Raw genomic sequence first — 23,983 nt, 5'->3', positions numbered from 1 at the left:
CCACCATTTTTGTTGGGATTTTTTTTATCTTCTATAATTGAAACTTGGTAGCCTTGAGTGAAGGCCTGGGCTGGCTAGGGTGTGCAGAAAGCTTGGCTTCCTCCATTGCTAGGGAAACCCAAGCCTCCTGCTGTCTCCATGGGGCAATCAGGAAGGCAGGCAGAAGCGGTTAGGGGCAATCAGGAAGGCAGGCCACAGCCATCTTTGTTGGGTTAATTTGCATACTTGCTCCTGATTGGCTGGTGAGCATGGGTTGTGGGTGTAGTGGAGTGATGGTTAATTTGCATGTTACTCTTTTATTAGATAGGATATATATTAGAGGCCCGGTGTTCAGAGATCATAATAATCTGGCCACTCATTGTGTGTGTGTGTGTGTGTGTGTGTGTGTGTGTGTGTGTGTGTGTGTATACATACTAGAGGCCCGGCCCAGTGCATGAATTCGTGCATGGGTGGGGTCCGGTCAGCCTGACCAGGGAGAGGGTACATGGACAGTTGGCCAGGCTGCCTGCTGGTCGAACTCCTGGTTGAAGGGGCAATTTGCATATTAGCCTTTTATTATATAGGATATACACTGAGTGGCCAGTGTATATATTATTTCAGAGAGAAAGAGAGAGGGAGAGAGATATAAACATCAATGATGAGAGGAAATCATTGGTCACCGGCCTCCTGCACATCTCCCACTGGGGATTAAGTCCACAACCCAGGCATGTGCCCTGACCGGGAATCAAACCGTGACCTCCTACAGCCCCCCCCCCCCCCCCCCCCCCCCGTCTTCTGTCCTCTTTCTGACTCCTGAAGTTCAGTGCCAGGCATGTCTGGAGATGCCGTGATTCCTCACAGACCTGGGACCTCCCAGTCCGCAACCCTCCATGTCCTGGCGGGAACATGACCTCCTGCTGCTACTAGGCTGGCGGAGGGAGAGGAGGGCGGCCGTAGCGAGGGGTGGGGTGAAAAGCAGCCTGTCCCCTCCTGGCCTCGTCAGCGCCCCCACAGTCCAGCTCCCCTAGCAGGAATCCGGAATCCACCGGGCCTCCAGCGCCCCCACAGCGGCTGGGGTTGCAAGCTCCAGGCCTCGGGCCCCGCTTCCCACAGACCCGTCCGCTGTCACGTCCCACAGGGTGTGGCTCCCAGTGCCTCTCTGCTCCCCGCCCCGTCGTGTGAGACTGTTCTGGCGTCGAAGTGGGGTGTGGGAAGGGGACACAAGGGGTGCCTTTCTGCAAACCGTCCTCTTCACCCAGAACTTACACCAGGTTTATTTGTTGTGAACATTGGTGAGCAGGAGCGGGTGTGTCTGTATTCTCACTGAGAAAACAAATGCCAGCCAGTGTGTTCCCTGGAGTTCCCTCAAGAGCAGTGATGGTCTGGCAGGCGGCACAGGGCTGAGCATTGACCTGTGAACCAGGAGGTCAGGGGTCGATTCTGGTCAAGGGCACACGCCCAGGTTGTGGACTGGATCCGCAGTGCCGGGGGGTGGAGGACGGGGGGCGTGCAGGAGGCAGCCAGTCCATGATCCTCTCATCATTGATGTTTCCATCTCTCCCTTCCTCTCTGAAATCGATAAAAATATATATTTTTAAAATCGGAAGAAGAGCAGCGAGGGGGAGGGGAGAGTCCCGCCGGGACGGGCCCAGTGTGACGTCCTCTTGGCTCCGCAGTGGACTGCGGAGAGATCTCGGAGAGACACGCGGAGGACCTGGGCGGGAAGCGCCTCAACGAGGCGGTGATGGCGCGGCTGTGCCCCACCTCCTGTGCCATGGAGAGGGTGACACACTACCACCTGAGCGCCCGCGTCCGAGAAATGGCCACGAGGATAGACTCGCTCAAGGACAGCCACGTCTTCCAGACCTTCTGGGCAGAGGCTGCCCGGGCACGGGGCACGAAGAAGGCGGAGGAGGAGGAGGAGGAGGAGGAGGAGGAGGAGGAGGAGGAGGAGGAGAAGAGACCGGGGCCGTGCCTGGATATCGAGGGCGCCTATGCAGCCCTGTACCTTCCCTGCCTCTTCAAGTTCAAGAAGCTGTACTCGGACCTGAAGGCCGGCGAGCTCACCTTCGGGGAGGTGCATGACATCTTCAGCGTCTTTGTGGATAAATACGGGGACCTCACCTCCGACCTCCGCGTCATGTGTGCCCTGGACCCCAGAGACCCGGGGGGTTGGATCCAGGAGCGAGTGGAGCAGGTCAGGGAATACCACCACCTGCATCGGTCTGCCAGGGCGGCCAGGGTCATCTTGGAGGTCAAAGAGACCTTGGGCCTGACCGGGGACTTCCGTCTTCTCGACTTTGTGCTAAGAATGGTGAGTTACTGGCCGGGGACCCCTGGGTGCGGGTGGGGTCCCAGCTCAGGCGCCCGGCAGCCCTGGGCTCTGGCATTGAAGGCCGGGATGGGAGTTTGCTGTTTGTTTCCCCCGGGGCTGAATGCGCAGGGGCCTGCCTTGCCCGCTGCTTGTAGTGGGACCGCCCCTGCGTGGGGGCCAAGGGTGCAGGTCGGACGCGCGGCCCACTCGCCACTGTGTCTGTGGAGAGCGGAGGCCGGGCTCCGGAGCGGCGGGGGGGGGGGGGGGGGGGGGGGGCGGAGTGGTGTCTGAGCGCCTCTGGGAAGTAGGTCTTCGGTTTCTGCTCTTTGAGGACGAGCGTTGAGGAGGCAGAGTGGGCCCCGCACAGCAGTGTGGACAGGTGTGAAGAGGAGGGAAATTTAGCACAGGATTTGGAATCTCTCTCTCTCTCTCACACACACACACACACACACACACACACACACACACACCCCACATAGGCGCGAGCTCCAGCTGCCGGCGCTGGGGCGGGTCCTGGGTGGTTCTTGGCGAAGCTGCTGCGCAGAATGTCCGCACAGAGCAGGGGTGGTTATTCCTGATCGGGGGCCGGGGCACAGCGCCCAGCTTTGGGATGAGGACCCCCGTGCCCATCCACATCGGAGCAGCCACAAACTGGGAGGTCCAGGGCCTGGGGCGGTCCGCGTTCCTGCTTAGACTCAGGCTCCAGGTGCGCGGCTCCATCCAGCCCCCAGCAGAGCCATGTCTTCCAGACGGACGCCTTTGAGAACTCTCGCGACGAGACACTGGGCCAGATGGACACGCGGGTCGTCACTGCCATCCAGCTGCTGCGGGGCCTGGACGAGGCCCGGTGCCAGTGTCTGCAGGAGCTGGCCCTGGCCAGGGAGTTCGTCCGCTGGGTCCGCGAGGCTGTCGAAGGTACGGTCGGGACTGGGGTTTGCGGGAGCCTGGGTGTCCCGATGGCGCTGGGTGACCGTCCCAAGCTGACGGGCTGGGGAAAGGACGGCGGGTGTCCTTTAGGGCGGGTGCCGTGTGTGGCTGCTGGGAGTTTATGTCAGATATTGCCATGCTCTGGTGTAAAGGCCCTGACCGGGAATTGAACCTGTGACCACCTGGTTCAGAGGTCAATGCTCAACCACTGAGCCACGCCGGCCGGGCAAAGGGGATCATTTTCTTAAAAACCTTGCCCCTGCCCAGGCTGGTGCGGCTCAATTTGTTGGAGCATTGTCCCGCACACCAAAAGGCTGCAGGTTCAATTCCCGGTCAGGGCACAGACCTAGGTTGCAAGTTCGAGCCCGTTTTGGGGCACATGTGGGAGGCAACCAATTGATGTTTCTCCCTCCCACTCTCCCTTCCTCTCTCTGTAAAATAAAATTTAAGAAAGCATATCCTCGGGCGAGAATTAAATAATTTAAAAAAAGGATGGTGACGCAGCAGCCAGTGGTCAGGCACACGCAGCCGTGGACCAGATGGTCAGGCACACGCAGCCGCGGGCGGCGCCGGGGCCCTGCGTTGCTCGGGTCAGGCCTGGTCCGCGGCATTCCAGCTCGGGGCCAGTAGAGAGGCGCCCGGAATCCGCGGAAAGCAGACGGCGGATCGACCCCTGGGGACCCCCGGATGTCTGTGCGAAGCTCCTCGCAAGACGGCTGTCCACGGTGGGAGCCTCGTGTCACCCCGGCAAGGCTCCAGCTCACCCGTCCCCTCTCGCCCCAAGGGGTCAATGAGCTGAATGTGTTTGTGGACCTGGCGTTCATCTTCGCGGGCGAGAACGACATGGACGTGGACCGCGTGGCCTGCTTCCACGACGCCGTCCAGGGCTACAGCTCTCTGCTCTACAAGCTGGACGCCAGCGTCGGCTTCCACGCGTTCGAGCGACACCTGAGGGAGCTGTGGAAGGCGCTGGAAAATGACCCGCACCTGCCCAGTAAGCTGGTGAGTCTCGTTCTCAGGGCGCGGCTCCGCGGGACTCGGGCCATGGCCGTGCGCACCGTCGCGCACCGCGTGTGCTCGCATATGGAAACGCTTTCTCTAGCGCCTGTGTTACAAAGTCGGATCCAAACCGCATGGAAATAGAAGGAATTTCTATTAGGCAACCCCAGGCGGGACTCAAAATTCAATAAATCTAGGAGTTTTTTCATAGCAACGTAAATTTACATTAAATGAATTATATTATGTGAATGATGCCATGATACCCAAATAGCCCTTGGCAGAAAAGAGGCTCCCCACCCCTGATTGAAGGCCCGTTTCCTCCGGGTCCGAGGAGACCCCTCTCCGTAACTGGCCTCCTGAGCAGACCTGTGGCCGTGGCCGGACGGCTGCATCCCCTGGGGGGCAATGGAGTAAGCGGACGGCGGGGCGGGGGGGGGGGGTCCTTCTCTGCTGGAGGCTCACATCTGAACAAAAGGCCTCCGAGGTCGTTTTCCCTCAATGCTTCTGGCTGGACGTGGGGACCCCAAGGCCGTGTAGAATGGAAGCACCCCAGCCCTGTGTAGCTGGCACCTCACCCCCACGCTGCGGGTCCAGCAGGACAATGCCTTTGTCCACCTGGCCCCGGGGCCCGTCTGCACGGGTGGGGCCACAGGAGACAGTGACTCCACGTAATAGGTGTCCCAAGAGAGGCAGCCAGAGCACACGGGTCCCCCACAGCACACGGGGAAGCGCCCCCCACGCCTGGGGTGACCACGCCCCGAGAAGGGAGAGAACGCAGGCCACGGCTGCTTTCTCTCCCGACCCACAGCGGGATTCCACCCGGAACCTGGGGTGGCTGAAGACGGTGAAGGAGAGCCACGGCTCAGTGGAGCGCTCGTCGCTGTCACTGGCCAGAGCCATCAACAGCAGCGGCACCTACGTGATCCAGGCGCCCGCCGAGGGCCAGCAGGTGAGCACCCACTCCCGGGCATACCCACACCACAGACATCCCCCTCCTGGCCACGCCCCCTCCTGGACATACCCCCTCACCTGACACGCCCATATCCTGGCCATGCCCACATCGTGGCCACACCCACACTGTGGCCACGCGCACACACTGGGCACGCCCACTTCCCCTGAACACCCACACCCAGACAGGGCTAAACCCGCCAATGGGGGTGGGTTTCTCCCCCTGGAAACCCACCCCCAACGCGTCCTGTCCCACAGATCTCCGCAGACACCGTTCTACGTCTCCTCCTCCCCGAGAGCCACGAGGGCCGCCAGGAGCTGCGCAGTTACTCCCTGGAAGAGCTGAAGGAGCTGATGAACAAGCTGATGCTCATGTCGGGCAAGAAAGACCACAACAGTGCTGGCGTGGAGGAGTTCTCCGAGGTGGGGTCTGCTTCCGGCCAGCCGTGGGGTCCCGCTCCTCAGTCGGGGCTGGGGGACTTCCTGCCGAGTGTCCCCAGGACGGCCGGAAGGGTTTGAGTTTGGGTTTGATCACTAGGAATTGCCCTGCTCTGAAATCCGAGGGTCTGCAGGGTGCGTGTCACCCAAACTCAGGGCCCGGAGGGGCGACTCAGGTGTGACAGGCCCTTCTGTTTGTTTTGCTTTTTAATATTTTTATTGATTTCAGAGAGGAAGGGAGAGGGAGAGAGAGAGAGAGAAACATCCATGATGAGAGAGAATCATGGATCGGCTGCCTCCTGCCCGCCCCACACTGGGGATGGAGCCCACAACCCCGGCCTGTGCCCTGACCGGGAATGGAACCGTGGCCTCCTGGTTCCTAGGTGATGCTCACCCACGGAGCCATGTGCACTTTGTGCACGGTGGCCTGAGGAAGAGGGTCTGTAAGGGAGGAGGGCAGGCTCTGGGCGCAGCCCCGCCTGGGCCCCACCCTCTGGCTCAGGGTCTGCTGCCGCCTCGGTCAGTCTGGGTTCAGCCCGTGAGGCCGCCTCCGGTTTCCCTTGGCGACAGGTGTTCTGCAACGTGCAGAGGCTGGTGCAGGCCTTCCTGAGCCTGTACTCCGCCGGCAGCTTCCTGTTCCGGGCCTGGAAGGTGCAGGTGCACTGCGGCCAGCCCGAGCCCGTGCGCATGCACTTCCGGCTGCCGCTGCTGGCGCCGCTGCGGGGGTGCGCGCCCCTGGCCCCGCTGCTGGAGGCGCTGTGCCGGCGGATGGAGCGCTTCTTGGACCAGTGGGAGGCGGTCGTGGCGCGGAAGCGGGCGGAGCACTTTTACCTCAACTACTACACGGCCGAGCAGCTGGTGCACCTGAGCGCGGAGCTGGCGCGGCAGCCGCCCGGGCCCGCCGCCCTCGCCATGCTGTCCTTCATCAAACGCCAGTGCACCCCGCGGGACGTCGCGGAGGCCTTCAGGGACCCCCATGGCGACGGTGATGGCCATGGCGGGGCCGCCACGCACGAGCTGCGGACAGTGATGGAGAGATTGCCCATCCTGCTCGTCAGTGCGTCCGGCCTGGTGGACAAGCTGGGGGTCATCATGGAGCAGTTCCTGGGGTGCACGCGTGCCTTCCTGCCCCACTGCCTGGACCTGGAGGCCCTGGGCCGTGGCCTGGCGCGCCTGGCGGCCATGGGCGGGCCCCCCGTAATGCGGGGGCTCCCCAAAGGCCTGCAGGCCGGCCAGCCCAACCTCATCGTCTGCGGCCACTCGGAGGTGCTGCCGGCCGCCCTGGCCGTCTACATGCAGAGCCCGGAGCAGCCGCTGCCCACCTACGACGAGGTGCTGCTGTGCGCGCCGGGGACCCCGTTCGAGGAGGTGGCGCTGCTGCTGCGCCGCTGCCTGAGCCCGGGCGCCCCCGGCCGCCGCGTGTACAGCCTGCTGTTCGCGGACCAGCTGAGCTACGAGGTGGCCTGCCGGGCGGAGGCGCTGCTCCGGGGCCTGCGCACCGGGCCGCACCGGGAGGACTTCCAGCTCGTCCTGGTCTGCGACTGCGAGCGGGAGCACTGCTACCTGCCCTCAGCCTTCAGCCAGCACAGGGTCCCCGCCACCCCCCAGGCGCCCCTCAAGGCCGCCCGGACCTACCTGGCGCACCACTACCAGGTCCCCAAGGGGGCCCCGTCGGCCGCCGTCGCCTTCAAGGACCGGATGTGTGTGGGGATCGTGGCCTCGGCGAGAGCGGGTGTCGGTAATGACAGCGGCTGGGGGGACGGCTCTCCCCTGACCCCGGGGTGGAGGGGACGCTGACGAAGCCCTCCCATAAGAAGGGAAACTGAGTCTCAGGGACGTGAAGTGCAAATTAGAGCCCAACCAGAGGGGACACTCCCTGGCTCCTGGCAGCCAGCCGCCTCCCTTCTCCAAGCAGCCTCCTCCTGTTCGCTTGTTTCCCAGGGACGTTTAGAGAGTGGAAAGAGGGAGATGGAGAGAGAGAGAAACATCGATGTGAGAGGGACATGGATGGGTTGCCTCCTGCTCGCCCTGACCAGGTTATCAAACCTGCAACCCAGGTACGAGCCCTTGATTGGGAATCGAACCTGAGACCCTTCGGTACGCAGGTCTACGCTCCAACCGCTGAGCCACACCGGCAGGGTTCCTGTTTGTCTTGTTTTGTTTTTATTTTATGTTATTTTTTAAATATGTTTTTATTGGTTTCAGAGAGGAAGGGAAAGAGAGAGAAACATCAGTGTTGAGAGAGAATCACTGATAGGCTGCCTCCTGCATGCCCCCTGCTGGGGATCGAGCCGCAACTTGGGACCCTTCAGTCCTCAGGCTGATGCGCTATCCACTGAGCCACACGGCAGGGCTCCGGTCTGTTTGTTTTTACCCTGCACTGGCCGCTTCGGGGTGCATGTGGGTCGTGAGCAGGAGGAGGTAAGACCTCTGTTGGAGAGGATGCAGGTGCCTCTTCTCCTTCAGTCCCCGACCTGTTTCCGCCCCAGTGACTTTATCCCATTCCCGGTCCTTTGCGTCCCCGCCGCACGCAGGGCACGCTCGCCTTGCGCCACTGGTCCCGGGAAACGGGGGACGTGAGCAGGAAACAGCGAGGAAACCGAGGGCCCCTCCGCCCCAGGTCACGTGGCATCGGTGTGGAGTTGTGCACGAAATCTCCCTGCCCCTCTTCCGTGGCCCGCAGCCCAGGCGCCGATGTCCACGCGTTCCCCTTGTTGCAGGAAAGTCTCTCTACGTGAAGCGATTGCACGAAACTCTGCGGAGGAAGTTTCCTGGGCAGCAGGTGCCGCTCACAGTCATCCGCCTGCTGGACCCGCAGGTGGACGAGAGCCAGGTCCTGGGCTCCCTGCTGCCCTTCCTGGACCCCAAGTGTCAGACGAGCCCCGCCATGTTCCACCTGGACGTGACCTCCTCGGTGAGGGCCTGGCTCGCCGCCAGTGGCCACGGCGGGAAAGACACGGTGGCTCCTCCGTCCGCCCCCCTCCTTCCCATCATAAAAAATGTCTTTATCGCCCGGCCGGCGTGGCTCAGGGGTTGAGCATCCAACTGTGAACCAGGAGGTCACGGTTGGATTCCCGGTCAGGGCACAGCCCGGGTTGCGGGCTCAATCCCCAGTGGGGAGTGTGCAGGGGACAGCTGATCCATGATTCTCCCTCATCATGGATGTTTCTCTCTCTCTCCCCTCTCCCTTCCTCTCTCTAAAATAAAAAAACAAAAAACCACATATTAAAAAAAAAAAGAATTTCTTTAGTATGACTTGATATTCAGTCCCATCATGTCCACAAACAGACTAAGAAGGTCCACAGGGTGGGGGCTGGTCTTTTGGGTAAATATATATATATTTTTAAAAATATATTTTTATTGATTTCAGAGAGGAAGGGAGAGGTAGAGAGAGAGAGAAACATCAGTGATGACAGAGAATCATTGGCTGCCTCCTGCACGTCCCCCACTGGGGATCGAGCCCACAGCCCGGGCCTGTGCCCCCGACTGGAATTGAAACTAGGACCCCTCAGTCCGCAGGCGGACGCTCTATCCACTGAGCCACACCAGCCAGGGCTTGTGGGTAAGTACTGACAGCGCGTGTGGTTCTCTCTCCAGGTGCAGGCTGGGGTCTGGGCGTTTCTCTTCAAGCTCCTGGTGCTGCAGTACTTAATGGACTCGAACGGGAAAATGTGGCTTCGGAGCCCGAGCCACTTATATGTCATCGAGATCCTGGAAGGGCACTCGGCGCTGCCTGCGAGGTCTTCCAAGCTGGTGCGCACCCAGGGCCTGTCCCGTCGGGGGTGGGCGCCTTCCTACACCCTCACCATCCCCCACCTCTGCCTTAGCGAGGCGGCTGAGTGCAGGGTCAGACAAGAAAAGTCTGTCTTTAAACTTACTTCGTTTTAAATGCCTGGAATGAAAGTTTTTTTATATCCTCACCTGAGGATATGTTTTTATTTATTTTATTTTTATTTTTTAAAATATATTTTTATTGATTTCAGAGAGGAAGGAAGAGGGAGAGAGGAATAGAAACATCCATGATGAGAGAGAATCATTGATCGGCTGCCTCCTGCATGCCCCCTACTGGGGATCGAGCCCGCAATCCGGGCCTATGCCCTGACTGGGAATTGAACCTTGACCTCTTGGTTCATAGGTTGGCACTCAACCCCTGTGCCATGCCAGCCGGGCATTTTTGTTGATTTTAGAGAGCGAGAGAAACATCTGTGTGAGAGAGAAACATGGATCGGTTGCCTCCCACAGACACCCCAACCGTGGTCAAACCCGCAACCTGGCTAGGTGTCCTGACCGGGAATCGAACCTGCAACCTTTCGGTGCACGGGACGACATTCAACCCACTGAGCCACAGCGGCCAGGGCCGTCACATCGATTTCTTAGCAAAAGGGAGTTCGATGTTCGCACACTCGTGCGTAACGGGGAGCTTTCATTTCGGGGGCTCAGGTGAAAGCACCTCCGTGTGGGACGGCCGCTCCCTCAGAGCCTGAGTGTGCGGGGCAGCCACTGGTGCCGGGCGTCTGCAGGCATGGCTTCTGGAAACGTGGTTTTTCACGCAGGCCTGTGCGATAGACCACGCGGAAGGTTCAAACACCAAAAGCATGGTATTTTTTAAAAAATATTTTATTGATTTTTTACAGAGAGGAAGGGAGAGGGATGGAGAGTTAGAAACATCGATGAGAGAGAAACATCGATCAGCTGCCTCCTGCACACCCCCACCGGGAATGTGCCTGCAACCAAGGTACATGCCCTTGACCGGAATTGAACCTGGGACCCTTGAGTCCAAAGGCCAATGCTCTATCCACTGAGCCAAACCGGTCAGGGCTATTTTTTTGTGTTTTTTTTTTTTTTATAAAAATACTTTTTAATTGATTTCAGAGAGGAAGAGAGAGAGAAACCTCAATGAGGAGAGAGAACCATGGATCGGATGCCTCCTGCACACCCCCCGCTGGGGATGGAACCCGCAACCCGGGCCTGTGTCCTGACCAGGAATCAAACCCCGACCTCCTGGTTCATCGGTCAGCACTCAACCGCTGAGCCCCGCCGGCCGGGCAGAAGCATGTGTTTGGGAAATCCAGTCTGTAACCGTTTTCTTCACCTCTCTCCTTCCCAGAGGACGCGCGCCCCCCAGTTTCATCTGCTGGACATCTTCCCCAAGGTCACCTGCCGGCCCCCCAAAGAAGTGATGGAAATGGAGCTGAGCCCCGAGCGGCACTCAAGGGAGCCGGGCATGGACCCCGCCGAGTTCTGCAGCGAAACCTTCCAAAGACCTTTCCAGTATCTGAAGCGGTTCCATCAGAGCCAGAACCGGAACCTGGACTCGTTCACGTACCAGGAGGGCCGGGCGGAGGGCACCCCCCAGGAGTGCCTGCAGCACCTGCTCTTGTACTGCGGGGTGCTCGACCCGTCCTGGGCGGAGCTGCGCAACTTCGCCCGCTTCCTGAACTGCCAGCTCAGGGACTGCGAGGCCTCCATCTTCTGCAACCCCGTGGCGGTCGGGGACACGCTGCGGGGCTTCAAGGACTTCGTGGTGACCTTCATGATCTGCATGGCGAGAGACTTCGCCACCCCGACGCTGCGCATGTCGGACCAGAGCCCCGGGGCGCACGCGGTCGCCATGGACGGGGTCACCGAGGAGGACATCGCCCCGTTCTCTCTCCGCCGGCGGTGGGAGTCGGAGCCCCACCCGTACCTGTTCTTCAACGGGGACCGCACCTCCATGACCTTCATTGGCTTCCACCTGGAGCCCAACCAGAGGGGCACCTTCGACGCCGTGGACCCCGCGAGCAAGAGGGTGATCAAGAGGGACGTGCTGGCGAAGGGGCTGTACGAGGGGCTGCTGCTGCAGGGCGTGCCCTTCAACGTGGACTTCGACGCGCTGCCCCGGCACGAGAAGCTGGAGCGGCTCTGCCTGGCGCTGGGCATCCAGTGGCCCGTGGACCCCGACGACACCTACGAGCTCACGACGGACAACATGCTGAAGATCCTGGCCGTGGAGATGCGCTTCCGCTGCGGGATCCCCGTCATCGTCATGGGGGAGACCGGCTGCGGGAAGACCCGGCTCGTCCGCTTCCTCAGCGAGCTGCGGCGCGGGGGCGCCGAGGCCGAGACCCTGCAGCTGGTCAAGGTCCACGGCGGGACGAGCGCCGACATGATCTACCGCAGAGTCCTGGCGGCGGAGGCCCTCGCCCAGCTCAACAGGAGCGAACACGGGCTGGACACCGTCCTGTTCTTCGACGAGGCCAACACCACGGGCGCCGTCAGCTGCATCAAGGAGGTCCTGTGTGACCGCACGGTGGGCGGCCAGCCGCTGGCCGAGGACTCGGGCCTGCACGTCGTCGTGGCCTGCAACCCCTACCGGAAGCACTGCCCGGAGATGATCGCCCGCCTGGAGGCGGCCGGCCTGGGCTACCGCGTGCGCGCGGAGGAGACGGCGGACCGGCTGGGCGCCATCCCGCTGCGGCAGCTGGTGTACCGCGTGCACGCGCTGCCGCCCAGCCTGGTGCCCCTGGTGTGGGACTTCGGGCAGCTGAACAACGCCACGGAGAGGAAGTACATCGAGCAGATCGTGCGGAGGCTGGTGGGCGGCACCCCCATCGGCCCCGGGCAGACGCACATCATCGCCGACGTGCTCTACGCCTCCCAGTGCTTCATGCGGAGACGCGAGAACGAGTGCAGCTTCGTCAGCCTCCGGGACGTGGAGCGCTGCGTGCGGGTCTTCCGCTGGTTCTACGACCACAGCGAGATGCTCCTGTCCAAGCTGGCCGCCTTCCACCGTGAGCCCGGCGGCGACAGCCCCGACGGCTCCGGCTCCGACTCCGACTCCGACTCCGACTCCGACTCCAAGAGCGACCCGGTGCTCTGGTCGCTGGTGCTGGCCGTCGGCGTGTGCTACCACGCCTCCCTGGAGAAGCAGGACGCCTACCGCAAAGCCATCTGTGCGCTCCTCCCGCCGCCCTACGACAGCAGCAAGGCCGTGCTGGACGCGATCGCGCGGACGCAGGACCTCTTCCTGGAGGGCGTGTCTCTGAGGAAAACGGTCGCCAAGAACCTGGCCTTGAAGGAGAACGTCTTCATGATGGTCATCTGCATTGAGCTGAAGATCCCGCTCTTCCTGGTGGGGAAGCCCGGCAGCTCCAAATCCCTCGCCAAGACCATCGTGGCGGACGCCATGCAAGGCCCGGCCGCCCCCTCGGAGCTCTTCCGGAGCCTGAAGCAGGTCTACCTGGTGTCGTTCCAGTGCAGCCCGCACTCCACCCCGCAGGGCATCGTGGGCACCTTCAAGCACTGCGCCCGCCTGCAGCAGGGCCGGGACCTGGAGCAGTACGTGTCCGTGGTGGTGCTGGACGAGGTGGGCCTGGCCGAGGACTCGCCCCAGATGCCCCTCAAGGCCCTGCACCCGCTGCTGGAAGACGGGTGCATCGAAGACGACCCCGCCCCCCACAAGAAGGTGGGCTTCATCGGCATCTCCAACTGGGCCCTGGACCCCGCCAAGATGAACCGGGGCATTTTCGTGTCCCGCGGCAGCCCCAGCCGGAAGGAGCTCATCGAGAGCGCCCGGGGGATCTGCGCGTCCGAGCCCCTCGTGCAGGGGAGGATCCAAGGGTACTTCCAGCCCCTGGCCAGAGCCTACGAGGCGGTGTGCGCGAAGCAGGACAAGGAGTTCTTCGGGCTCCGAGACTACTACAGCCTCATCAAAATGGTCTTCGCCGCCGCCCAGGCCTCCAACAGGACGCTCTCCCCGCGAGACATCGCGCAGGCCGTGCTCCGCAACTTCAGTGGCAAAGACGAGATCCAGGCCCTGGACATCTTCGCCGCCCACTTGCCCCAGGCGCAGCTCCCCGCCGAGGTCAGCACCCTGCAGCTGATCCGGCAGAACCTGCACAGCGACCTCCGCAGGGCGCCGGGCACGGGGCCGGGAGACCCCGAGTCCCGCTACCTGCTGGTGCTGACCAGGAACTACGTGGCCCTGCAGATCCTGCAGCGGACGCTCTTCGGCGAGGACCAGCAGCCCGAGATCATCTTCGGGTCCAGCTTCCCCCGGGACCAGGAGTACGCGCAGATCTGCAGGAACATCAACCGCGTGAAGATCTGCATGGAGACGGGCAAGATGGTGGTGCTGCTCAACCTGCAGAACCTCTACGAGAGCCTCTACGACGCCCTCAACCAGTACTACGTCTACCTCGGAGGCCAGAAGTACGTGGACCTGGGCCTGGGGACCCACCGGGTCAAGTGCCGGGTGCACCCCGACTTCCGCCTCATCGTCATCGAGGAGAAGGACGTCGTGTGCGAGCACTTCCCCATCCCCCTCATCAACCGGCTGGAGAAGCACTACCTGGACCTCAACACGGTGCTGGAGCCGTGGCAGCGGCGCCTCGTGGAGGAGCTCCAGGGCTGGGTGGACCAGTTCATCCACGTCAAGGCGGTGCGGGCCCACGCCCGGTACAGCCCCTCCGACGTCTTCGTCGGCTACCACGCAGACACCTGCGCCTCGGTGGTGCTCCAGGTCATCGAGCGGCTCGGGCCCGGGGCCCTGAGCCACGAGTGTTACCAGAAGGTCCTGGAGGACGCCAAGCTGGTGCTGCTGGACTGCGCCACGCCCGACGCCATCGTCCGGCTCAGCACGTCCGCGCTAGGCCAGAGTGCCGCGCAGGCGCTGTCGCGAGAATACTATTCTGGGCAGCAGCACGACTCGTTCGCGGACTTCCTGCAGGCTCACCTCCAGGGGCCGGGCCCGGAGCGCCACCCCGTCTTCACGGAGGTGATTATCTCCCCGCGCTGTCACCCTCCCCACCTTCCGCCTCAGAGTCCTGGGTCCCTGCAGTCAAAAGGCAAGGCTCTTCCCCAGTTGATTCCGGTTCGGGTCTAGGAATCAGAAAAGGACAGGTTGAGACTTTTTTTAAAATACGTTTATTGATGTCAGAGCGGAAGGGAGAGAGAGAGAGAGAGAAACATCAATGATGAGAGGGAATCACGGATCGGCTGCCTCCTACACGCCCCACACTGGGGATCGAGCCCACAACCCGGGCCTGTGCCCTTAGCTGGGAATGGAACCGTGACCTCCTGGTTCCTAGGTCAACGCTCACCCACTGAGCCACCCGGCCAGGCCAGGCAGGATCTTTAAGAGCTGGCCCCACAGGGACTGGGCAGGGCGGTGGGAAGGTATCACAGTGTCGGTGAGAAACAGCAGCACCGGGCAGGAGACCAGGAGGGGCCGTGATGGAGCCTCACGCGCAAAGCCGGGAGAGCCGCGAGGCGGGGTGAGCGACCCGGGGAGGCTCCAGGGAGGGCGTTTGGAGGGAGGGATGGAGGTGTGTGCGGAGATGCGGGAAGGGGTGGTGAGGGACTGTCATAGAACAGGCACAGCAGCGTGGAGGCCGCTGGGAGCCTGCCAAGTCAGTGAGGACGGGGAGAGAGGCGTTAGGAATGCGCTGGCAGAGTGAACGGCTGGTCCCGGGTCAGGGCCGCGGGAGATGGAGGAGTCTGGGGATGACTCCCGAGCTGTTCCTGGAGGTCCAGTCCATCACAATGGAGGATCCTGGAATGAGCAGCGAGTTTGGGGGGTGGGTGTGGATGTGGTGGTAAATCCCACTTGGTGCCCCGTCAACCCCGGAGGATGTGACTGCCGTGCCGTTGGGTGTCGGAACCGGGAGCTCAGTGGACAGGCCAGCCCTGGCGGGGGTTCGGCAGCTGCCAGGGCGGCACGCCCAGGGGGAGTGTTCTGGCTGCACCGCGCCGTGGGGCCCGGTGGCGGCAGCGAGCCGAGCGCCGTCTGGAAGTGAAGCCCGGTCGCCAGGGAGGAACCGCCGTTTGTGTTGAGCCCTAAGGGACAGATAGACTTTCCAGTGGCCCAAAGCCGGCAGAGACGCCGAGCCTGGGAAGGAGACCCCGTCTTCGGGACAGGGTGTCTTCCCTCCTCTGCCCCTCTCCTGGCTCCTGCTCCCCTGCGCACGGCCTCGTTTTTAACAACTCCGGGTTTGGATTCTTTTCTGTCCGTGGGCCAGCGGCTCCGTGCTGGCCCGTGGGAGGTACTGGCTGCCCGTCCGCGCGTTTCCGGGACCTAACCCCCGGAGACGTGCAATAGTCGGCGTTCCCGGACCCCGCAGGTTACCACTTTCTCCAGACTGCTCACCTGTCACGACTGTGAGATGCTGGGATCGGAAGTGAACGGCAGGCCCCTGAACCCCACCATCCTGTCGCTGCAGCAGTTTGACACCGAGCACTCGTTCCTCAAAGAAGTTCGGTGAGGTCCCCGCCGTCCCTCCTCCGGGCTCCGTCCCGCCTCCCCTCCTCCGGGCTCCGTCCCTGCAGTCCCTCCTCCCGGCTCCGTCCCCCCCTCCCCTCCTCCGGGCTCCATCCCCCCCTCCCCTCCTCCGGGCTCCGTCCCCCCCTCCCCTCCTCCGTGCTCCGTCCCCCCCTCCCCTCCTCCGTGCTCCGTCCCCCCCTCCCCTCCTCCCGGCTCCGTCCCCCCTCCCCTCCTCCCGGCTCTGTCCCCCCCTCCCCTCCTCCGTGCTCCGTCCCCCCCTCCCCTCCTCCCGGCTCCGTCCCCCCTCCCCTCCTCCGTGCTCCGTCCCCCCCTCCCCTCCTCCCGGCTCCGTCCCCCCCTCCCCTCCTCCGTGCTCCGTCCCCCCCTCCCCTCCTCCGTGCTCCGTCCCCCCCTCCCCTCCTCCGTGCTCCGTCCCCCCCTCCCCTCCTCTCGGCTCCGTCCCCCCTCCCCTCCTCCCGGCTCCGTCCCCCCCTCCCCTCCTCCCGGCTCCGTCCCCCCCTCCCCTCCTCCCGGCTCCGTCCCCGCCTCCCCTCCTCCGGGCTCCATCCCTGCAGTCCCTCCTCCGGCTCCGTCCCCCCCTCCCCTCCTCCGGGCTCCGTCCCCCCCTCCCCTCCTCCGGGCTCCGTCCCCCCTCCCCTCCTCCCAGCTCCGTCCCCCCCTCCCCTCCTCCGGGCTCCGTCCCCCCCTCCCCTCCTCCGGGCTCCGTCCCCCCCTCCCCTCCTCCCGGCTCCGTCCCCGCCTCCCCTCCTCCGGGCTCCGTGCTCAGCCCTGGCCACGTCCTGTCCTCTGTGGGCTGGAGTGACCACGGTGCTGTCAGCAGCGCTGGGTAATGAACGGGAGGACCCGGGCCCCGGAAAGGACACTTGCTAAACCCTCCAGTGCATGTCCCTGTCACCGCTGTTGTCTCCTGGGCGGGCGTCCCGCTCTGAATCCTGGTCCCCGGTCTCATCAGGCAGCGTTTACTGGGGTTAATTCTTTCCCGCTGGGTTCCCACTCACTTTAGAAGAGAATCCCACCTGAATAGTTTAATGGTAGCCCTCATAGTTCCCATGGGGGGGCGGGGGGGCGCTTTCTCACCCGCTTAGGATGGAGAAAGGACCGTGTGCTTCCTCCTGTTTTCAGAAACTGCCTGGCGAGCACGGCCACACGGAAGATCCTCATCATCCAGACGGACTTCGAGGACGGAGTCCACAGCGCCCAGCTCATCGCCTCGGCCAAGTACGCGCCGGTTCCTCCTCTCAGCGCCTGGAGGGTGTCTTCCCTGAAGACAGGACAGGATGGTAGCTCACGCAGAAATGAGAATAAGACGGCTCTCCCTTCCCATCTTCCCCGTGGCGGCTAGAGGGAAGGGAGAACGAGAAGCAGAGAGGCAGGCTAAGAACACCAACTTGGAGACACGCATGGAGTGTAAACGCTAGCCCCATGGTCGGCAAACTGCAGCTCGCGAGCCACATGTGGCTCTTTGGCCCCTGGAGTGTGGCTCTTCCACAAAATACCATGGCCTGGGCGAGTCTATTTTGAAGAAGGGGCATTAGAAGAAGTTTAAGTTTAAAAAATGTGGCTCTCAAAAGAAATTTCAATCGTTGTCCTGTTGATGTTTGGCTCTGTTGGCTAATGAGTTTGCCGACCACTGTGCTAGACCGTCAGGAGGATGTGAAAGGATGTCTGGAAGCCGGGCTCTGCAGGCCTGTTTGGGTCATGATTAGTTTTAAACGATACGATTTGAGTGATTGCAGGGTCAAGGGCAGGAACAGGACGTAAGTGATTTCCCCCGTATTCACGGATTGGTTAATAGTGTTTGTCGGGGACATGCGAGGCTTTCAGAACCGTGTTCCCTGTCCCTCGTGTCATGGCTCTCTCTGGCCCCTGGCTGTCTGTCCCTGGGGCCTTGCTGCTGGGAATGCAAAGTCCCGCTAGCCTTGCCCTCGGGGCAGGTAGGGAAGCCATCGCGAAGCCCAGGGGAGGGTTTCTGATCCAGAAGAAATGCCTCTTCAATGCCGAGGGACACGGAAATGGGGTGAAAACACGCCTCTTAGAGAGAACGGGCCCACACTCTCAGAAGAGGGATAACCACACGGGCCCACATTTATTTAAAACTGAAAGAAGGCCGCCCGGCCAGCGTGGCTCAGTGGTGAGCGTCAACCTATGAACACGGAGGTCAGGGTTCGATTCCCGGTCAGGGCTCACACCCAGGTTGTGGGCTCTATCCCCAGTGTGGGATGTGCAGGAGGCAGCTGATCCATGACTCTCATCATTGATGTTTCTCTCTCTCCCTCTCCTTTCCTCTCTGAAACCAATAAAAATTGAAAAACTAAAAAAAAAAAAACTGGAAGAAGGGAGACCCTGAGCTTGGACCTGCCAGCTCCTAGGACACCTCCCGCCACTTCCCAACCTCAGTTTGGGCACTGCCTTTGTCTTTGCATCGATCGGTGGCATTTGTTTGTTTTTAAATTTGTTTTGGTTTTGCTTGTTTGTTTTAAAACATAGGTATTCTGCCATCAATGAAATCAACAAGATACAAGGAAAGAAGGCCTGCATCTTTGTCTATTTCATCACGAAACTGTCCCGGATGGAAAGTGGCGCGTCCTATGTGGGGTTCCATGGAGGTAGGACAGACGTGTCGGTGACGGCGGTTACGTAAGGCCGTGGCGTTCCTCCTCGCGGGGCCTGCGGGTGCAAGTCTGAGATGGGACATTGGTGTCCGGCTCCGCAGTATTCATCTCCGGTGCGACTGGATTGGGTGCCGCTGGTTCCTGCCCAGAGCACCCACCTCGTACTCGCTGCTCAGCACACAGCGCTCCTTATTAACTTGCAGATACACGCTTCATCCGTGTCCCGGGCTCATCCCCATTTAGTTTTTTATTTTTCCATTTTTGGTTGATCCTCACCCAAGGATATGTTTTTCCAGTTAACTTCTAGAGAGAGTGGGAGGGAGAGAGGGAGAGAGAAAAACATCAAGTGAGAGAGACACATCGATTGGTGCCTCCCACACTGGCCTGGACCCGGGGCCGGGATCGGACCTGTGCCCTTGACCGGGAATCAAACCCCCACGGTCCTCGGGCCGATGCTCTAACCACTGAACAACCGGCCAGGGCCTCACTGTGTCTGTCTATATGGGAAGCGCAGAGAAGGCATTCCCCACGCACCAGTGAGGGACACGCTGATACTTTATACCTGCTTTGGGGGGGTGCTATCTTAAACCCCCTCTCTCGCTCCCTCCTCCCTCCTGGCTCACCAAGTGTTTTCTAGGTGAGAAGGCTGGCGTTCTAGAACCGGCCCAGAATGGTTCACCTGATAGCCCACAGGCAGCCGAGAGGCCCAGCTGTGCCCGCCGCGCAGGCCGCCCTCCCACGCGGGGTCTCCGGCTGGCACGGATGTCAGGTCGAGGAGCTGAAGATGCTAGCTGGGTCGGGGGGAATTTTATTTTTATTTATTTCATTTTTAAATAGGTTTTTATTGATTTCAGAGAGGGAGGGAGAGGGAGAGAGAGAGAAACATCAGTGATGAGAATCGTGGACCGGCTGCCCCCTGCACGCCCCCCACTAGAGCCCGCAACCCGGGCCTGTGCCCTGACCAGGAATCAAACTGTGACCTCCAGGTTCATGGGTCGACGCTCAACCCCGGAGCCGCGCCGGCCAGGCTGGTCGGGGTTTAGACTCCAGCACACGAGTGGCTCCCTCGGGGCTGTGTCGGCCGCGGGACGGGGCCTGTCCCTGCTTCCGGCTCAGGGCGCGGAGACGGGTGGCTTTGCCTCCGCAGGGCTGTGGCGGTCCGTGCACATCGACGACCTGCGGAGATCCACGACCATGGTCGCCGACGTGACCCAGCTGCAGGACGTGACCATCAGCCAGCTGTTTGACCCCCAGTGTACGTCCCGGGATGCCCTGGGCACACGGCGGCCGGCCGTGTCCGGAGCGCTGGGGCAGGCGAGCCGTGGGAGGCCCCGTGGCAGGCAGTTCCCCCAGAGACGGTGGGTCTGTGGGTGCGGAAGGCGCAGCGGTGAGCGCCCGTGGCCAGTGGCACTTGGTGTCCCTACATCGCCTCAGCGCGCGGGACCCAAGAGAGGCCTCCCGCTGGAGGACCCCGGTGGCCCCAAGGCTGAGCTGCGTCCCTGGGCCTCCCCTCGGGGACTTGCTGCCCAGGAGCCGGGGAAGCAGTCGCGGGCATGGCGCCAACGCTGGGCAGCTAGTGGCCTGACGGGGTTGCCTCCACAGCAGCTGAGGAGGGACGCGAGGCCAGGAGCGACCAGGAGGAGGCGATGGAAGTGGACACGGACGAACCCGGGGCCGCGGCTGCGGCGGGCAGGGAGGCGGACGGTCCCGAGGCCCGGAGAGGCCACGTGAGTGCAGCTCTGGCTCCCTGGGCCTCCAGGAGCTGCGGGCGCCGGGAAATCCGAGGTCGGCCCGCACTCTTTCCTCCCCGCTGTGCGTGCGGCTACACCCAGGACAGGGTCCGACGTGGCTCTTCCTTGTCTGAGCACATGCGACTCCTCGCAGGGGTTCTGAGGGGAGCCGGACAGGGGGACGGGGTAGGGGGGACCGTGGCCCGGATGCGCCCCCTGGGCCCGGGGACCAGCGGGCCTGACGGCGCCGTGGCTGACGGCAGCTCCGTGGTGTCCCCAGAGGCCGGCGCTGGACTGCGGCAGCCTCCTGCGCAGCTGCATCCAGAGCGCGGTGGGCCTGCTGCGGGACCCGGGCGAGCGCGGCCAGCGCAACGTGCGGCGCGTGGAGATCCTGCTCGGCCTCCTGGGCGAGGACGCGGGCGACGCGAGCAAAGGTGAGCCCCCCACGCCGAGCAGGCCCTCCCGCCCGCTCCAGTCCTGGCCTGGCTGCGGGCGGCCGCTCCCCCCAGGGGCCCCGGGGTCCGGCGTGAGGCCAACCGCGTCCCTCTGCCGCCTCGCAGCCTCCTTCGCGCAGACGGCCCAGGTGCGCCTCCATGACCTGCTGCGGCGGCAGGAGGAGAGCTGCGTGCTCGGCAGGAAGGACTGGGTGGCGCAGGAGGCCTCCAACCCCGACGCCCTGCAGGAGGCCGGCACCTTCAGGTATGAGCACAGCCCTGGGCTGCGAGCAGGCGGGCGGCCACAGGCCGGCGGGTCACCAGTGGGGCACAGGCCGGCGGGTCGCACGCCAGCGGGTGGCAGGCAAGCGAGTGAGGGCAGGCGGGCGGCGGGCAGGTCAGAGCCACCTCTCACTTAGTCTGCAGATGCACAGATGGCCGGGCGAGGGGCTGAGGGCTGAGGGGACTTGATAGAACCATGGCGATCACTTCTCGCATGCCATTTAAATTTAATTTGAATTTCACAAAAGAAAAAGAGAAGCCGATGGGATCCCTGAGCTCACAGAAATATTTCCTCTAGACAAGAGTTCCGTCCCCTGAACGTCCCCCCGAGAGCGTCAAAGGCTGACGCGTTAGGGTTTCCCAAGGACACGTGCTCGGTTTGTGTGTACAGACGGCTCCTTGCTGGGAAAGAGGGTTCGTTGGCCCCTCCACACGGGCACGAGCACGCGGTTCTGGAAATACTGCAGCCCTTCTGTACCGTTAGTAAATGTCAGCCCTGGACTCTCCCCAGGGCTCCCCTCTCTCCTGGCCGCACCCTCCCACCGCCAGGACCAGCCCAGCCCCATCTCCCCTGACCCAGAGCCGCAGGGGAAAGGGGACTCTGGGCCGTCCCCCAGGCGCCCTCAGCGGGCACCCCTTCGCCCCAAGCCGCTCAGGTCCGTCTGTTTTGTGAACCGGCCGCGGTGAGGCGTGGTTTGCGGGGTGTTCAGTGGGAAAGGCCCAGCTCACGGTCAGCCCTCAGGCGCCGGCGAGCTCGCACGGTCCGGGGTTTCCGAGAAGGGAGGCCTTTCCCCGACACACCAGCTCCTTGTGAAGCCAAGTGCCGTCTGCCTCCTGGTGTCCTGACCTCGCACCCTAACGGGCAGCAGACAGCCTGCGGGTGTGGAGACGGCCCCTGAGCCCGGTCCAAATGGGAGGAGGCAGAGGTGCTGGGCCCAGGCTCAGGGGGAGGCGGCGGAAGGGAGTGGGCTTTGCTCCGTGCCCAGCCCCGTGCCCGGTGCTCACGGTCCAGATCCGCTCCAATCCTGTGAGGCGTTTCCTTGCTCCCCTCCCTCCCTCCCTCCCTCCCTCCTTCCCTCCCTCCCTCCCTCCTTCCCTTCCTCCCAGATCTTCTGAGCACCTGTCTGTGCCAGGGGCTGGGGCACAAAGGCAGAGCTCGCACCCCAAGACCTCGCCACCCCGTGAGAGCGTCATCCAGAAAGCGGCTGTGACTGGGGTGTGGGTGCAGGGGGAGCCCCGAGGGACTCTGGGAAGGTTCCCAGGGGACTTACAGCCGAGCTGGGCCCTGAAGGACGAGGACGGGCATTCCAGGTGGAGGAACTGCATGTGCGAGGCAGGGAGGCAGGAAAGAGCCCGCCTGGTCGGGGAGCTGTGGGAGGGCGATGGAGCCAGGTCCAGGAGATCTGCTGGGTGAGGCTGGGGTCCCAGAACCCACCACCGGACCCTCTGCCTCCTTTGCTCCTGGCTGCCTGGCCAGGAAGAGGCCCCGCCCACCTGCCCAAAGGGCGGCTTTGACCTGGAGAGAGGGAGTGAGGAAGGAGGGGCCGCTGGTGTGTGTTTTGGGATTGCTTCTCAGGAATCTCCTCCTCCTCCGACGCCATGGCAACCAGGTGGCAGCTGAGTGGAGGGGGAGGGGGGCGGGGGGAGGTCCTGGGCTCCCCCTCTGAGCTTCAGTTTTGGCGTCTAGAAAAGGGGCCCCACACTCAGCTGTTGGCTTGTCACCCCAGGGGCTGCAGGAAGCAGAGGCCCAGGCTGGACTCATTCGGGGCGGGGAGGGCCCTGCCCCATCCTGCAGTGGGGGCTCAGCGAGGCGACGGGGAGTCCCTGAGCCACGCGGCCTGCGCTTCCCACCCAGCAGCCTGCCTGCTGCGCCCACTGCACGGCCACAACCGGGGGAGCGGGAGACACAGACACAGGGATGGAGCTCCCTGTGAGCCCCGCAGGGAGAGGTCTAGGGGTCCCCCTGCCGGGGCACAGAGCTCAGCTGCTCCCAGAACCCGCTCACAGCCCCAAAAGGAGGGGCACGGAGGTCCGTGTCCTGGGGCTGCTGCTCCGATGACTGCAGACTGGCCTCACCCAGCAGGAACAGGGGCTCCCCGTTCCGGGGCCAGGATCTGAAACCAGGGTGTCGGGGGCTGTGCTCCCTGAGGGGGGTGTCCAGGGGGGTCCTTCCTGCCTCTTCAGCTTCTGCGGGCTCCCGGGGCTCCTTGGCTCCTGGCCGCATCCCTTCAATCTTCACGTGGCCCCTCCTCCGTCCTCACGTGACTTCTCACGTGTGTTTATGTGGCCCCGCCCCCATGTTAACCTAAAAAGCGTTCAAACGTGTGAAGAATTTTTGTGGGTTTGAGCCAAACTGTTGAAGTTGCCGGGAAGCAGGGTCGGCGGACGGGAGAGTCTCTGGAGAATGGCTGGTTTCGCCGTGTTTTATACAAACAACCCAACGTGCATCGCAAGACTCGATCTCATGGACGGAGCCACGGGGACAGACGCTAACGCTGGTGGCCATGCGCTCCCCGCAGCCCCTCTGACCCGACGCCGCCCTCTGCCCGCTGCAGGCACACCCTCTGGAAGCGGGTCCAGGGCGCGGTGACCCCTCTGCTGGCCAGCATGGTGGCCGTCATCGACAGGGACAGCAACCTGGACCTGCTGGCCACGCCCGACGCCCCGGCCTGGGTCCGAGAGCTTTGGATGTTCATTTTCAGTGACATTAACCTGCTGAGCATCCCTCTCGTGACCAACGATGCCAGGTGAGCGGTGTGTGGGGGCGGGGCAGGGGGTGGGGGAACCCACGCGTGGCAGCCGCTTCAGAGCTGCAGGTGGGCGCTCCTCGCAGCCCACAGGCCCCGGGAGCCGTGACTCTGAGACCTCTGCCTCCTTCGCCACCGGCCACGGCAGGTGTCGCCAGCGCGTCTGCAGAGGGTGCCCCCTGCCCCTTGCGCGTGCGGCGCTCAGCCCCAGCCAGGCCCACTCCTGCATGGCGCAGGCTCAGGGGGCCTCCCCAAAGCTGCCCGCTTGCACTTTGGGGGGCTTAGATTCTGGGATGCACGGTTAGTAAAGAG

The 23,983-nt window shown here is 62.9% G+C and overlaps 1 protein-coding gene across 5 annotated transcripts in view; it reads left to right on the top strand.

Moving 5' to 3' along the window:
* RNF213 (ring finger protein 213) overlaps positions 1-23,983 on the top strand; it is an 87,732-nt gene that overhangs the window by 30,274 nt on the left and 33,475 nt on the right. For 4 of the 5 annotated variants that reach the window (XM_079797876.1, XM_079797875.1, XM_079797878.1 and 1 more), the window contains 17 exons: positions 1,656-2,293; positions 3,043-3,208; positions 4,005-4,222; positions 5,028-5,168; positions 5,426-5,590; positions 6,176-7,343; positions 8,326-8,519; positions 9,203-9,358; positions 10,713-14,360; positions 15,706-15,842; positions 16,989-17,084; positions 18,354-18,472; positions 19,626-19,733; positions 20,081-20,205; positions 20,489-20,642; positions 20,769-20,907; positions 23,480-23,671. In XM_079797876.1, the coding sequence (XP_079654002.1) occupies positions 1,656-2,293; positions 3,043-3,208; positions 4,005-4,222; positions 5,028-5,168; positions 5,426-5,590; positions 6,176-7,343; positions 8,326-8,519; positions 9,203-9,358; positions 10,713-14,360; positions 15,706-15,842; positions 16,989-17,084; positions 18,354-18,472; positions 19,626-19,733; positions 20,081-20,205; positions 20,489-20,642; positions 20,769-20,907; positions 23,480-23,671 (7,564 nt within the window). The remainder of the gene's footprint in view (positions 1-1,655; positions 2,294-3,042; positions 3,209-4,004; positions 4,223-5,027; positions 5,169-5,425; positions 5,591-6,175; positions 7,344-8,325; positions 8,520-9,202; positions 9,359-10,712; positions 14,361-15,705; positions 15,843-16,988; positions 17,085-18,353; positions 18,473-19,625; positions 19,734-20,080; positions 20,206-20,488; positions 20,643-20,768; positions 20,908-23,479; positions 23,672-23,983) is intronic. The other variant, XM_079797877.1, reaches the window with a different exon arrangement.

Source organism: Cnephaeus nilssonii (assembly GCF_951640355.1).
Source record: "Cnephaeus nilssonii genome assembly, chromosome: 19".
NCBI lineage: Eukaryota > Metazoa > Chordata > Mammalia > Chiroptera > Vespertilionidae > Cnephaeus > Cnephaeus nilssonii.
This window is presented reverse-complemented; position numbering and strand designations above follow the sequence as displayed.